The sequence below is a fragment of the Phocoena phocoena genome, chromosome 18, assembly GCF_963924675.1.
Source record: "Phocoena phocoena chromosome 18, mPhoPho1.1, whole genome shotgun sequence".
In the NCBI taxonomy this organism is placed as follows: Eukaryota; Metazoa; Chordata; class Mammalia; order Artiodactyla; family Phocoenidae; genus Phocoena; species Phocoena phocoena.
Window position 1 is genome coordinate 70780613 of NC_089236.1, and position 13953 is coordinate 70794565.

Sequence of the window (13953 nt, forward strand, 5' to 3'; positions counted from 1 at the left end):
ATTCTGAGATCAACACTGTATTAAAAGAAGTAATCTAGGAACTTCCCTGGTGGTGCAGTGGTTAAGAATCCGCCTGCCAACGCAGGGGACACGGGTTCGAGCCCTGGCCCAGGAAGATCCCACATGCTGAAGAGCAACTAAGCCCGTGCGCCACAACTACTGAGCCTGTGCTCTAGAGCCCATGAGCCACAACTACTGACCCCGCGTGCCACAACTACTGAAGCCTGCACGCCTAGAGCCTGTGCTCCACAACAAGAGAAGCCACCACAATGAGAAGCCTGAGCACCGCAACAAAGAGTAGCCCACGCTCGCCGCAACTAGAGAAAGCCTGCACGCAGCAACAAAGACCCAAGGTAGCCAAAAATAAATAAATAAATGAATAAATAAATAAATAAGAAGTAATCTAAACAGCAAATTTCCAATCAAGAATTGTGTAAAGGCCCAAATGCACTTCTACTTGGTTGACCCAGCATAAAAGAACCACTGTTGCATCCAGAGGACATGGACAGCTGATGTGTGAAACATATACAATTGAGCTGTGAGATAACGAAATTGTGAGTTGGGAGTGAGATTTTGGAGAGTACCATTATTTCTATAGGAGAGTCTGGTAGCAAGGGCATCATTTTGAATTGAACACTGCAATAGTGTGTTGGGGGCGACTCAATTTCTTTGCTGATTTATGGCAAAACAGACCCACCTTGGGTAAGAGATGAAGCCAAGGGTAACATCACACATGCAAAGATTTTTAAAATGAGCTGAATCATGTAGTTTTACTTTTTTTTTTGCTAAACTCTATTATTAAAAGGCTTTTTAAGAAACTCAACATCTTTAAGTAACTATGTACCCCCAAGTGATCCATGTACAGGTTTGTTTTAAACCAGTCGGCTCTTTGGGCCCATTTCTTTGCTTGGTAGCTGCACACGCAGTTCTCTTGGGAACAGGCAAGGGGACAGACGTTGACTTGTTCTGATCTCTAATAGCTTGTGCATGTTTTTTAAAATAACATGAGAAAAAGAGTGTACTTCTTAAAATTCAGAATCTAATTTGTAAAACTACTATCATTTTAGCATGAGCTCAGTGTTGACATTTTCAGATCAATCATAAATAAATTCTCCCAAGAGAGGTATTTCTAGAGGAAGTGGGAAAAACGTGAACTAAAGATACAGCTCCTGCACCATAAATATCAGCCACTTTGGGCTAAGCACTCTCTCAGGGGCTGAAAATAATGCGTAAGAGCATACACGAATATACCTTAGTTTACAGAGGTGGAATATAGGAAATTCTGAATGATCTACAGCTGGTATAGTTGGTATAGTTGCTAATATTACAAAACTGCCATTTTGCAGATTCTCTTGAACGCGTGATAATAACCCATCACACACACAGCTTTGACAGACCCAGTTTTATGCCTTCCTATGGCAGGACAGAAATCAGTTTAAAAAATCTTGTTACAAGTTGGACTTAAATTATACATCAATTATGGATTGCTCACTGGACAATGAAAGAACATATCAGAAGTCAGTTTTCACCAGTGGACTTTCATCTTCACTGGCTTCCATCTAAATGTCCAGAAGGTCATCTCCGCTTTCGTCGCTCTCCACTGTCAGCTGCCGCGTCCACCACTTCTTAACCTCGGAACCACAGGAAGCTGTGTCTGTCATGGGGTTCATTTTGCACACGACAGATTTCATTGTGGTCCGCCCTCCAAACCGTAAGTTGACCGAAGACACCGAGTGGCTTATTGGTTTTGGTGCTGTGGAATCAACAAGAGTCCCATCAGCAGCCTGGTGTGGCTTCCCGCCCCCCCCCCCCACCCCGTTGCTAGCCATTCCTGAAACCCCCGATGGTTCTGTCAGTCATACTTTCCAGGAGCAAGTCCTACCCATAGATGTCACATATGAAACCTTTCAAATGCCTGGTTCTTTATATTCATAGTGGACTTTAAAATTATGTTCATGGACTAGTAACACCATTTGAAAAAAATATGTTGCTTGCAATTTTGGGGGTTTTTTTGTTGTTGCTTTTTTGCAGTACGCGGGCCTCTCACTGTTGTGGCCTCTCCCGTTGTGGAGCACAGGCTCCGGACGCGCAGGCTCAGCGGCCATGGCTCACGGGCCCAGCCACTCCGAGGCATGTGGGATCTTCCCAGACCGGGGCACGAAACCGTGTCCCCTGCGTTGGCAGGCGGACTCCCAACCACTGCGCCACCAGGGAAGCCCTGTTGCTTGCAATTTGAGATAACTACAAAAACCAAAAAAATCACTGAAAGTTCCAGTTTGGGCAAATAAAGTGTCATGGAAATGTGTCGGTGTTCATTACTATATACATATTAATATAAAGAAACAACAAAGGAAAAGAAGGGATAGTGTAATACACAGTGAGGGGAGAGGAAGAGGTTTGGAGAAGGTAAGGGAGGAAAGGTGGGTAAATAACATTTTTTTTTTTTGGTAAAAACAGAAGTGTAGCATCAGAGAAAAAGGCATGATTCCTGGACAGATTTAAAATACGCTAAGGGCAGCATTCATCTTTCCAATCCATGTGCCTGGATAAAGCAGCTTGTATGAAGACTTTGTTGACACACTCATGGCTTTGGGATTCTATCAGTCATGGTTTGGGGTCCCACTTCTGTGACCTGTAGATGTAACCAACATCAAGTTCATGCCTCTGAACCCAAGTTTCCTCAAGTGCAAAATGAAGAGATTTCAAGTTTCCTCACTGGACTGTTGTGAGAATTAAAATAGATTAAATGAGATGACCTAAGAAAATGCAGAGCAGAACCGCCATGTAGTCCAGCACTCCACTTGAGGGTGCACATGTGAAGGAGACAAGATCACTATCTTGAAGAAATACGTGTATCCCTATGTTCATGGCAGTATTGTTCACCATAGCCAAGATATGGAAACAACCTGTGTCCATCAACGGATGAATGGATAAGGAAACCGTGGTGTGTATCAAATGGAATATTACTCAGTGTTAAAAAAGAAGGAAATCCTGCCATTTGCAACAACATGGATGGACCTGGACGGCATTATGCTAAGTGAAATCAGTCAGACAGAGGAAGGCAAATCCTGTATGCTCTCAGTTACATGTAGAATCTAAAAAAGTCAAATTCATAGAAGTAGAGAGTAGAATATGGTTACTATGGGTGGGCAGGTGGGGGAAATGGGGCGGTGTTGGTCGAGGGGTACGGAGTTTCAGTTGTGTAGGATGAATGAGTTCTGGCGATCTAATGTCCAGCATGATGAATATAGTTAATAATTCTGTATTGTATACTTGAAGTTTGCTGAAAGACTAGATTTTAAGTGTACTCACCACACACACACACACACACACACACACACACACACACGGTAGCTCTGTAAGGTGACGCGTGTTAATTAGCTCTACTGTAATAATTCACAGTGTGAACGTTTATCAAGACACCACACTGTACACCTTAAACGCATACAACTTCTACACAAAAATAAAAGGGAAAAAAGAAAATGCAAAGCATGACACTGGGGGGGGTACATCGTTGGTACCCCATCATCTTGAAATGCTCTTTTTCCTGCCCAGTGCCTCTTCAAACTCAGGGCATCCCCAATACCATGTCCCTTTAATTATCACCGTTGCTGTCACTGGGGCCACTTATGGGCCTTTGAAGCCACTTTTGACAGCATCCTTTCTTTCATCCTTTTAAGTGAATACCAAGGACTGTGCATCTCTCCTAGGTCGTCTTTCCTGTCCGTCCCTCCATGGTCTGGACCACCGCCTTCGCCTGTGTCATCGCCTCTCGCCCACACTCTTACACCATCCTCTGGCTCGTAACCCTGCCTCGGGGCTCTGCCACAGACAGCCCACTCTCTACACTGCTGCCATGTGAGTCTTCCTCAGCAGGATTCCAAATGTCATGTCTTGCTCAGAAATCTCTCCTGGTTCCTGACTGCTTACAGGATGAAGCTGAAACCACTCAGCCTGTAATTTGGGGTTGTTCATGGCCTGGCCCCAGCACTTACTCAATCTTGTTTCCCCTCACTCCCGGCTTTCCTTTACCAGGTTGAAGAAAGTCCGGTTCTCTCTGATCCCTGCATAATAGCCTCCGGGGTAGGAAAAAAGAGATTCCCCTCCCTGGTGTTAAGTGGCACTGGACAAGGGTAAGGCACACTGTCTTCTGCTTTGCGGGTCAGATGTGCTACGGAAGACTCTGCAACAGTCTCTGTCTCTTCACTTGAATCAGGCTGAGGAGGGGACACAATTCTAGAGCCTAGGAAGCCCCCGCTTTCCCGTGGGCTCACTTCTCTACAGAGAAAACCCTGGGCCGGGCAGATCATTGCTCTCCTGCCACCTCTGCGTGGCCTGAATGGGATTATCCTGGCTTTCCAGACCCCCATGTCCCTCTAGAAGAAAACGCTCTCACTGAATCAATAAAATGTGGAAAATAATAGGACCGTGAGGCTTAGAGGAGGGAACGTGTAAGGCCCTCACAACAGTGATTGGTGTACAGTAGGTACTATAACAGATGAGATTGCACTAAATAAGTTTTGTTGTTCCTTCTTTTGAGAAACCTGTGTCATTTCTGAGTGACATGTATCCACCTACTCCCTCTTAGATTAAATGAATGTTGCCTACGTTTGGGAATGCCTGGAACGTGCACCAGAAGTCCCTGGTGGTAATCGCCACCACTTTCTAGATCGTGGTTATAATATCGTTGTTAATAGGTGCTGCCTTCTCTATTAGCTGAACACAAGGGGTAATACTGTTCTGTTCAGAGAAGTTATTTCGAGGGAAATGTTTTTGATGAGGGAAATACCTTTTTCATTATTTACTGTCTATAAATATAACTTTAGAGGCAGACCTGCCTGAATCTTGAAGTTCATGACCCCAAACACACAAAGAGCATATGGATGCCCTGAAAATGCCCCACTTGCTCGAGAAAGGACCTGCCATACGTACCCGAGGGCAGGCGCCACTGGCCGAACTTCCTCTGGGGCTTCCCGGCTTCGGCTGCGTCCTGCCGACTGGCTCCCCGGTCCGACAGCGTGGGGCTCAGAAGCCGCTGCCGGCTGCTTGTCTGCAGGGGTGCGGGCGGGAGAATCAGGCAGTTATTCCTCGTGCTGTGCTCTCCTCCTCTGTGCACTGCCTGGACCCTCATTTCATTTTAAGGAAGGAAGAAAGCCCCGCAGGAAAGTAAGTGGCGAAGACAACACGGACCCATAGTGTCAACAATGGGGACAGGAAGAGTGAAAATGGGTAAAAAGAGTCAGGGAAGCTGGAAGAGTCACCACTGCACAGGGTGAGGAAAGTAGGCCCGACCCTGCAGGTAGTGCTTTTTCTTGGGCATCCCTCCCAGACTTCTCCACTCCCAAGGCCACACACCTGCCACCCCTGGGGGCACCGCCACGTACCAGGGCGGGGGGGGAACAGCGGGACTGCCTGGTTTGGGGACAGTACACGCTTGCCAACCCAGAGCCTCCAGAAGAGTTCTCTGCGGACAAAGCTCTAGGATGGGCCCCGGAAGAGAACAAAACTTAAACCAGTTAAGACTGAAGCCAAAGAGAAATGCCCAGATCTCCATGCATTTCACCCCATCTCCGGTTCACCATCCGCATCCCTTTATCAGCACCGTAGTCCTCACCTCTCTTCAGTGGCCCCTCTTGGGCTTTTTGACCTAAAACCAGAGAGCTCTGTTGCCATCACTTCCCCTGTCTCGCTGGCTGGGAGGCAGGAGATAGATGGGCCCCAGGCTGAACAGCTGGAGTGCGTCCCCGTGGACAGAGTCCAAGATGAAGAGGAGAAGCTGAGCCCTGCCCAGATAAGAGACCACATATTCCTCATCCTCGAGGTCAAGGAGACCTTCCCGATTACACACGCGCAGAAAGGTTCCTCAGAGGTCAAAAAGGGAGGGGGGCGCCACCCCATGGTAGGTGATGTCAACCTACCCATAGGCCTCTTCACTAGAATCCATCTTGGCTAAGAGATGAGTGTGCACACAGGGGAGGACCCCGAGATATGCCAAATACAGGCTCAGAACCAGGCAAAGCAAGATGATTGGCCAAAGGAAGCTGGAAGAAATGCCGCATATAAGTGATTCAAACTACCGGGAGGGCGCGACTCTCCCTCTGAGCCCACCCGTGTGTCTAGCCACACGTATTCTTTTTCCTCCTAAGAAACACTTTACTTGTTTCACTACTTTTTTTCTCTTTGTGGCCATTCATTTCTACACAACTGACGGGCCAGGGCCTTGTCACTGGTGGTCTAGTGGCTGGGATTCAGCGCTCACACTGCCGCAGCCTGACTTCAGTCTCCAGCCGGGGAACCGAAATCCTGCTTCAAGCCGCTGCAGGCCAAGGTCACCCGAGATCAGCTGTCTTGCTCTTACCCCGGCACCACACGCGACCACTGCCAGCCATCCTCAGGGCAGACAGGCGGCAGGGCCACTGTAGAAGCCCCACGTCCCTGCTGTGTTGACCGTCCCTGCACAAGTAGTCGGTGGTACGTGATTCCTACTGGCTGGGGAGCCAACGACATGAATCCACCCAAAACTGGGCTGTAGAACAAGAGGGCCCCTTGGAGCATCCTGCTGGGCCACGGAGCCCCAGGCTTCAGTGTCTGTCACCTGCCCCGACTGTGTCACCACACACCCAGATCCGAGACCAGCTCCAGCCGATTCATAACTAAGCCTCACAAAGGCCAGGCCTCCCACCAGCTGCTTCTCACACACAAGCTCTCCAGGACGCTGGTGACTCTGTGCTTTTTTTTTTATGGACGTGCAGATGCAGTCTGGAAGTGAAGCTATGCCAGGCCCTAGTACACAGAAGGTCCTCAAGCTAAGACTCCCCAAATTCCATATGCTCTTCTGATGCCCAGCTAAAGAAGGACAAATCCTCAATGAGCCTGACTATTTAAGGAGGTGGAAGGCCAACTGCAAGCATTTTTGCTCATTTTACTGCAAGTTTCTGTGACTTGGTGAGGAGGAGAAAACACTTAGGACAGAGCTTCAGGCAAGCCATGTTCTCCTAAGTCATGTGATGTTAACTCTTCAGACAAAAATCAACAGGATTATTAAGTTCAGAGCATTCCCACTGTTTTTTGTATCTATACAAATCAGAATCTTTTGAGATAACCTCCACTGATTCAGGGATGACAAAGACACAAACATCAACTGGATCAACGTGTTCCAGTTTTTTTTTTCCAACTTAACTTCCTATCAGAGATAGTGTCACTTGTGTAAAATGACTACGTGTTTTGCGAACACCCTCAGGTGACGGGCGCCTCCCGCCCCGACCCCGCCCCGACCGTACCTCGGGTTGCATGTTGTTATCCTGACTGTTGGCGTTCAGGTCCTCGCTGGGCTGCGTGGTCTCAATACTGGGTGGGTTCAGAAACCGGCTCAGCTCCTGCTGTTGGCTCTCTCTCAGGCTGTGGATGATGCTGCAGGACTGCTGCTGTTTCTATGGAAATAGGATTGTTCTTTCAGGGACCAGAATTTCAGCCCAGCATCTCCCTGCCCGCACCGCTCAAATCTTATTTTCTTCTCTCTTCTTCAAAGGACCTGAATGCCTGGTGACCTCTTAAGAGCTTCCAAGTAAAGGTTCTTAACTGATTTCCCTGAGGAATATCAGATTGCTTTAAAGGAGGACTTGGAGACTTAGGAATTGCCTTCCCATCCTGTTTTCATTTGCATAACAATTGGAATAGTTATGCTCACTGATACTACCTTGTGTTTTACTTTAAATAGAGTTTTTTTTCCTTCTCTGAAAACATTTTTTTTAATCGAAGTATAGTTGATTTGCAATGCTAAGTTTCAGGTGTACAGCACAGCGATTCAGTTATACATATAGATATAAATATTCGTTTTCAAAAAAAAAAATATTCGTTTTCAGATCCTTTTCCTTTATAGGTTATTACATAATACTGAGTACAGTTCCCTGTGCTATACAGTATAACAGAAGTTTTAGATCATTAATGTGAGTTTCTATTTTTTCCCCTTATCTTACACTGTGCTCACTAAGCCAATGTGGATCGCTCCTTTCCTCTAAATTGGAAGAGGCAGGAGACTTGGGTGGATGAGTGAAACCCTTGCTTCGCTCTGGTCTTGGCTCTGGTTGGAGCAGGCCAATCCGGCCGCGGGCCAACCTGTCTTGGCGCACACTGAGGCCTGAACAGGTGAGTGGGCACTGCCCATGCCCTGTCAGGGCCTGTGGGGGGCAGACGTGATCCCTGACCTAGCAGGGCTATGGTGGCCCAGCTGCCGCAGCTGCCTTGCTATTCGAGGTTGGACTGGCTCCTTGCTCTGGGGACTTTTCCTCCTCCAATAGATATGTTTCGAAGCTGGTGTTGTTCTGAGAAACAGGATAAAAAAAAAAATCTGTTATGGATAAATGTTTAGTGGTTAGTTTGATTTTCTTCCCCTGTGTGTGAAGCATAGGTCAAAACCACTCATAAAAGTAATAACCTAATAGAAGTGCCCACTGTAAACACAGTCTGTGTCAACACAGTGTATGTTCATGGATTTATGAGTTAGAGAGTCTTAAAGCTTATAGTTCAGGAAGCAGATCATAAACTCTGGGGAGAGGCGGTCTTTAATTAAAGATCAAACAACACTGTCAACAATATGTTGGTATTTTTAGGAGTAACTTAAAAGTAGTTTTGTAAATTCAGTTGCTGTTCAGTATGTAGAGATTTCTGGCATTGTGAACACTCATGTTTCATAAATGGAGATCATAACTATTTTAATATCCATAAACTGCTTTTTCAACATTCATGCTAAGTTATAAAAATGTGATTCAATGGAAATTTCTTATGGACTTTGCTCAAGAGGGTATGGCTGAAGGTGGACCAGAATTCAGGTTTGAATCATTGTAAGTGGATAAAGGTGACGTGGCTATGGGCTCATAAGGTGATCACAGAAGGCTCCAGCGTACGTGCTGAAGAAGCCCTTTCCGTTTGACCCTCCTTCCCCCTCTCCTTTGGGAGGAGGGAGTAAAGCCTGACGGGTCCGGCTCACTCACGGCTCTGATGCGCTTTAAGCACTTCTTCAGCCACATGCGGATGGTCTGCTTGGCCACCTCCTCCTCGATGGTGTACTCCAGCTGCTCCCTTGCGAGCAGCTCCTCCAGCTGCAGACTCTTCCGGATGTCAACCGACCGGTAGGAAAGCATGCTGGTGGGGGGGAAACATGCAGTGATGAGCTCTGAGGTCCCTGGGGTCTAGACTCTTAGAATCCAGAGAGAACATCACTCCATCCAACCAATGTAACATCTGAACGCCAGCCCTGACCAGCTGGAGGGCTTGGGCTGGTTATGTCACCTCTCTGTCTCTCTACCCTCATCTGTCACACGGGGAGAGTCATGAGACCTACCTTACTATGTGACGAAGTTCGCTTCGCTAGTATTGGCAAGGTACTTGCAACACTGTAAGCGTTTGTGAAACAGAATGTCCAGGCTAGGCCCTGACCTACATTATCAGCTGCTTAAGACTCTGGAACTTTCCCTGGAGAAGGAAGGCTGCTCTTTCTATACTTTCTTCACATTCAGATCCAATTGGTGATGGTCAGTAGGCTTGGCTGTGGGTCATGCATCCAATCCCCCCTGCCATTTCCCTCTCAATTTAACTCATTTGCCCCCTACATCTTCCTCATTCATGTTAGATGGGTGCAAAGCCAGGGTGGAACGTTCACTCCCATTTGGCCCTCAATACAATAGGCCCAGGCAGTGGCAAATGAAAGCAACACAGCTAACGTGTTGCACTGGGGCCCCTGGGCAATAAGGCACCTCATGCGTCCAGGCTGAGGGGCTCAGAGCCAAAGGCACAGCGCCTTCTGGTGCTACCTGGTGCAGCCGCGGTACCCAGGTTATTGCTCAGCCTCTGCCTACCCCGAGCTTCGAGCTCAGAACCCTCTCCATAGTCCAGATCACAGCCTGGAGGCGCCGGAGGGGCCCTCCCCGTGCAGGTGCAGCCCTGGTACAATGACCTACTCTTGTTTGCTAAGGTTCTTCCCACCGTGGGCGAAGAAAGCACGTTTGCTCTTCCTCTCTTCTCTGCCTCATCAAGAATCTCATCATTGTTGAACAGTTGTCATCATATCCAGGGCTAGAGGAATAGGGAGGGGCAAAGGATGCCACCATCAACTTCGCCTGGGTCCATGTCATCAGACACACCAATGTGATCCAAAGAGGCTGCGTGTTAATTATTAGGGACAGTGATACATCTATGCACCTGACTTTCAGCCTAAAAATATTTGTCACTAGGAGGGAAGACGGAGTGACATTCTGAGAGAGAGGGCATCCTTTGCTGTTCATCGGTGTTTTCTGCCTCATCTTTTCCTGCCTTTTAGCTTTCCCCTAGGAAGAAGTGAAGAGAGGGAGGTAAAATCGATAACTTGAGAGAACTTCTCCCAGATCTTTCCTCTGTTCTGGTCTTTTTTCAAATTCCAGTCACAACGTATTTCTGCACGCCTGAATGCTCCTGAAATTTGACACAATACCCACCATTTTAACTTGCCAGGTATAAGCAACATGATGAAAATAGTTACTGGTGGCAGAGGAGGGTTCTTGACTTCTTCTGGGGCATGGATCCTTTGGCAGTGCAGCTGATGGGACATTTCTTAGAACAAGGTTTTAAATGCATTAAAAAAATCTGCATCACAAAGGAAACCGGTTATATCGAAATACAGTTCTCAAAGTATTTTCTTTGAAAAGGTGATGACATAGTCACATAAGTGCTTCTGTATTATTACATTAAATAATAACATCTAGCTGAGGTCAAATGACTACTGTTACTCAGAACTGGTGAGCATAACGGATATTTTAAGATATCAGACACACAGTAATGCGTGTGAAAATGTCTGTGATCTCTACTGGTGACAAAGATACAGGTATATCATTGAAGTAAATGCTGCATTTCAGTGAGTGATTAGTGAAAGATGTAACTGTTTCCCTTTCCAAGACCACGGACCTCTGAATTCTATCCATGGACTCCCGTTTAAGAAGCTCTTATGGGTTGCATTGTTTTCCCCTCAACAAAAGCTATGTTGGAGTCCTAACCTCCAGTACTTTGAAGTGTGATCTTATTTGGAAATAGGTCATTGCAGATGTAGTTAGTTAGGATGAGGTCATGCTGGAGTAGGGTGGGTCCTTAATCCAATATGACTGGAGTCCTTATAAAAGGGGACATCTGGACACAGACACACACACAGAGGGAGCACGCCTTGTGAAGATGAAGCAGAGATGAGGGTGATGTTTCCACAAGCCAAGAAACACCAACAATGGCCAGCAAGCCACCAGCAGCTGGGTGAGACCTGGATCAGATCCCCCCTCACAGCCTCAGAGGGAACCCAGCCTGCTGACACCTTGAATTCCCCTCCAGCCTCCAGAGCCGGGAGACTAAACTTGCTGTTTAAACGGCTCAGTGTATGGTATTTTGCTAGAGCAATCCTAGTGAATAATACAGAAGCCTCTCAGAGAGAAGAAAGGACCAAGCCTCTGTGTGCCCCTTTGTCCCATCTGGGTTCTCATGAATGGCTGGAAAATGGGGTTTGCCAACCAACCAGGGGCAACCGTCCCCAGGTGGGCCAGGCCGACTGTGGCCGGACCCGTGAGTGAGAAGGTCGGGGGCTGTAGCTCGCACTGAGGAACAGAGGGGGCCTGAGGAACAGAGCAGGTGCCCAGCCCTCCTGGACCGCTTCCTTCCTGCGGAATGAGGGGCAGCCCGGCTCCTCTCCCTGTGCAGTGGAGACGCAGGGCTGTAGACCGCGGTACCTGAGCACATCATGGAAGGTGACATCACCGCCGTTGTGCAGCCTCTCCATCTCATAGCACATGTGCTTGAACAGAAGCTTGTCCTTGTCCAGGTCCACCTCCAGCCTCCCCCGCAGAAGCCGCAGCAGGAACTTCACGCGGAAAGTCGGGATCACCCCCTGGTGACAGAGCACAGTCACTCGGAAACAGGCCACAATGATTCGCTTGGGGTTCTGTTTGCACAGCAAAGAAGCCCACAGCTAGCTCTCAAAAGCTAACATAATCGGCACCAGCACAAGGAAGCCTCTGGCCTCCCCGAGGCCGGGGGGCTCTGTGCACCCAGGGGAGCCAGGGATTAGGAGCCCAGCCTGTGGAGTTGCTGCTGGAGCATCTCTGGTTCTAGGGGGCGTCCCGCCGCCAAGCGGTGGCAAGGAAGAGGCAGAGGGGACCCTCGGCCTCCCCTGGGCTCAGCTTATGTGCTCCCTCTTCTTCCTGTTGCCCCCTGCACTGCCTCAGCTGTGTTCACCTGTTTCTCTAACACACGTGCCAAGTGGGCCAGTAATGCACGGAGCGGAAAAAATGGGGCTGACACGTGTGTATGATCTTTCACTTAGTCCAGATGCTGGGGACTTCGAACCATGGGCTCAGAGCTACCCTTCTAGGGAAAGACCACTCCTTTCCGGGGCTTCTCTGTTGTTAGGACAATTACATCCAGCAGGACGGGGCTCCCAGATCTGCCCTCTTGCTGGTCGGAGCAGATGCAGATTCCGAGGACCTAACACATGTCACTCCATTCAGGGCAACAAAACCTACTGTGCCGGCCTGGCTGTGACTTTGAGTTAAGGAGTTGGGTGAGAGGCAGGGATGTTGGTAGCCCGTGAATTCCTGTCCGTTACGAATGTCTACACGTGTGAGCGGTGGTGTCGCCTTCCGTGTGTGTCAATGGAAAGCAGGTTCCTTGCGGTGGCAGTTACGGAGACCTAAGTGGATCCAGGTGAGACAGAGACAGGGCCAGACACCTGCACACGCAGGTCACTGTCTCGGAAGAACCCCCCCACCCCAGGCCAGTGCCTGGGGGCCGCTAAGGAGAGAGGGAGCAAGCCCAGGGGCTGGAGAAAGTCCTGCATGGCAGTGCAGACCCCAGCTCTGGTCCAGGACCCCGTTTGCTCTGCCCCTGGCTCCCTGGTCTCTGTGTCTACAGTCGTATCTTCCAGAAACTCTTTTCAGATCTTCCCCCAGGTCTGCCCATGGCTGAACTTTCCTCATTTGTCAGGTGTTACGTCAAATAACACGTCCTCAGCCAGGCCTTCAAGACCACCCCGCCAAAGCGTCTGCCCCCCACCTCCAACCACTCTGTCCCGTGCAACCACCTTCTTCAAAGTGCTTATAACTTCTTGAAACAGCAATAATTATTACAATCATTATTGTTTGCCCGCAATGGAGCACAGGCTCTGTGAGCACGGGGACCTTGCCACCTCGTTCACTGTCACATCCCTGGTGCCTGGAACCGCGCCCGAAGCTTTGCTAGGAGAAGGGGGAGGGGGAAGCCTCTGCTGCTCTGCCTGACTCTAGGCAGTCTTGGGTAAGATGTATGATGAAAACATTCAAATAGTCCGAAATGATAACTTTCAGAAACCACTTAAATAACTGCTTTGCACTTCTAATCAGCATTGCTGTGTGAGAGCTGAGGTGATCGTGAATCTGTATTATACTGTTGCTTTGGTGATCTGAACTTCACCCCCCTCCCTGCCCTGAGCCCCAGCTGGTCTCTTCAGAGCTCCCTTGGTTTCCTTTCCTTGCCAACCTCCTGAATATCTGAAGGAGAGGACGTTTGTGGTTGGAAAGGACACGGTGGGGAACTATTCTGTCCCTCTCCCTTCCTTGTACATTCTTCTAAATTGTCAATGACAGCTTTCTGCAATTCAGCAATGGCCTTTCCAAATTCAATACATGTCCACTGAAAACAACAAAACCACTGAAATGTCTGCAGTACGGCAGCTGGGGTAGGGGTGAGGCATGAGACAGTACCTCTCTTTTATCATCCACCATGTTCCATATGATTTGAAAGTGGCGAAGATCGTTGTAACTTAAAAGCTGGTCCTCCTCAGTGGAATAAAACAAGGAGAAATTCTCCACAATTATGGCTAAAAAAAAAAAAGAAAAATGGGGATGTTAGACAATTATGCTAATCTGTCATTTTTCAGAAAAAGTACATCTATTATAAGTAATGAATTTT

At 48.2% G+C, this 13953-nt stretch overlaps 1 protein-coding gene across 2 annotated transcripts in view; it reads right to left on the reverse strand.

The window, feature by feature from the left end:
- Positions 1–1559: 1559 nt before the first annotated feature.
- NALCN (sodium leak channel, non-selective) overlaps positions 1560–13953 on the reverse strand; it is a 277231-nt gene continuing 264837 nt past the window's right edge. For both annotated transcript variants that reach the window (XM_065895809.1, XM_065895808.1), the window contains 6 exons: positions 13746–13861; positions 11739–11896; positions 8991–9141; positions 7281–7430; positions 4933–5050; positions 1560–1753 (listed from right to left, as the gene is read on the reverse strand). In XM_065895809.1, coding sequence (XP_065751881.1) covers positions 1560–1753; positions 4933–5050; positions 7281–7430; positions 8991–9141; positions 11739–11896; positions 13746–13861 — 887 coding nt within the window. The remainder of the gene's footprint in view (positions 1754–4932; positions 5051–7280; positions 7431–8990; positions 9142–11738; positions 11897–13745; positions 13862–13953) is intronic.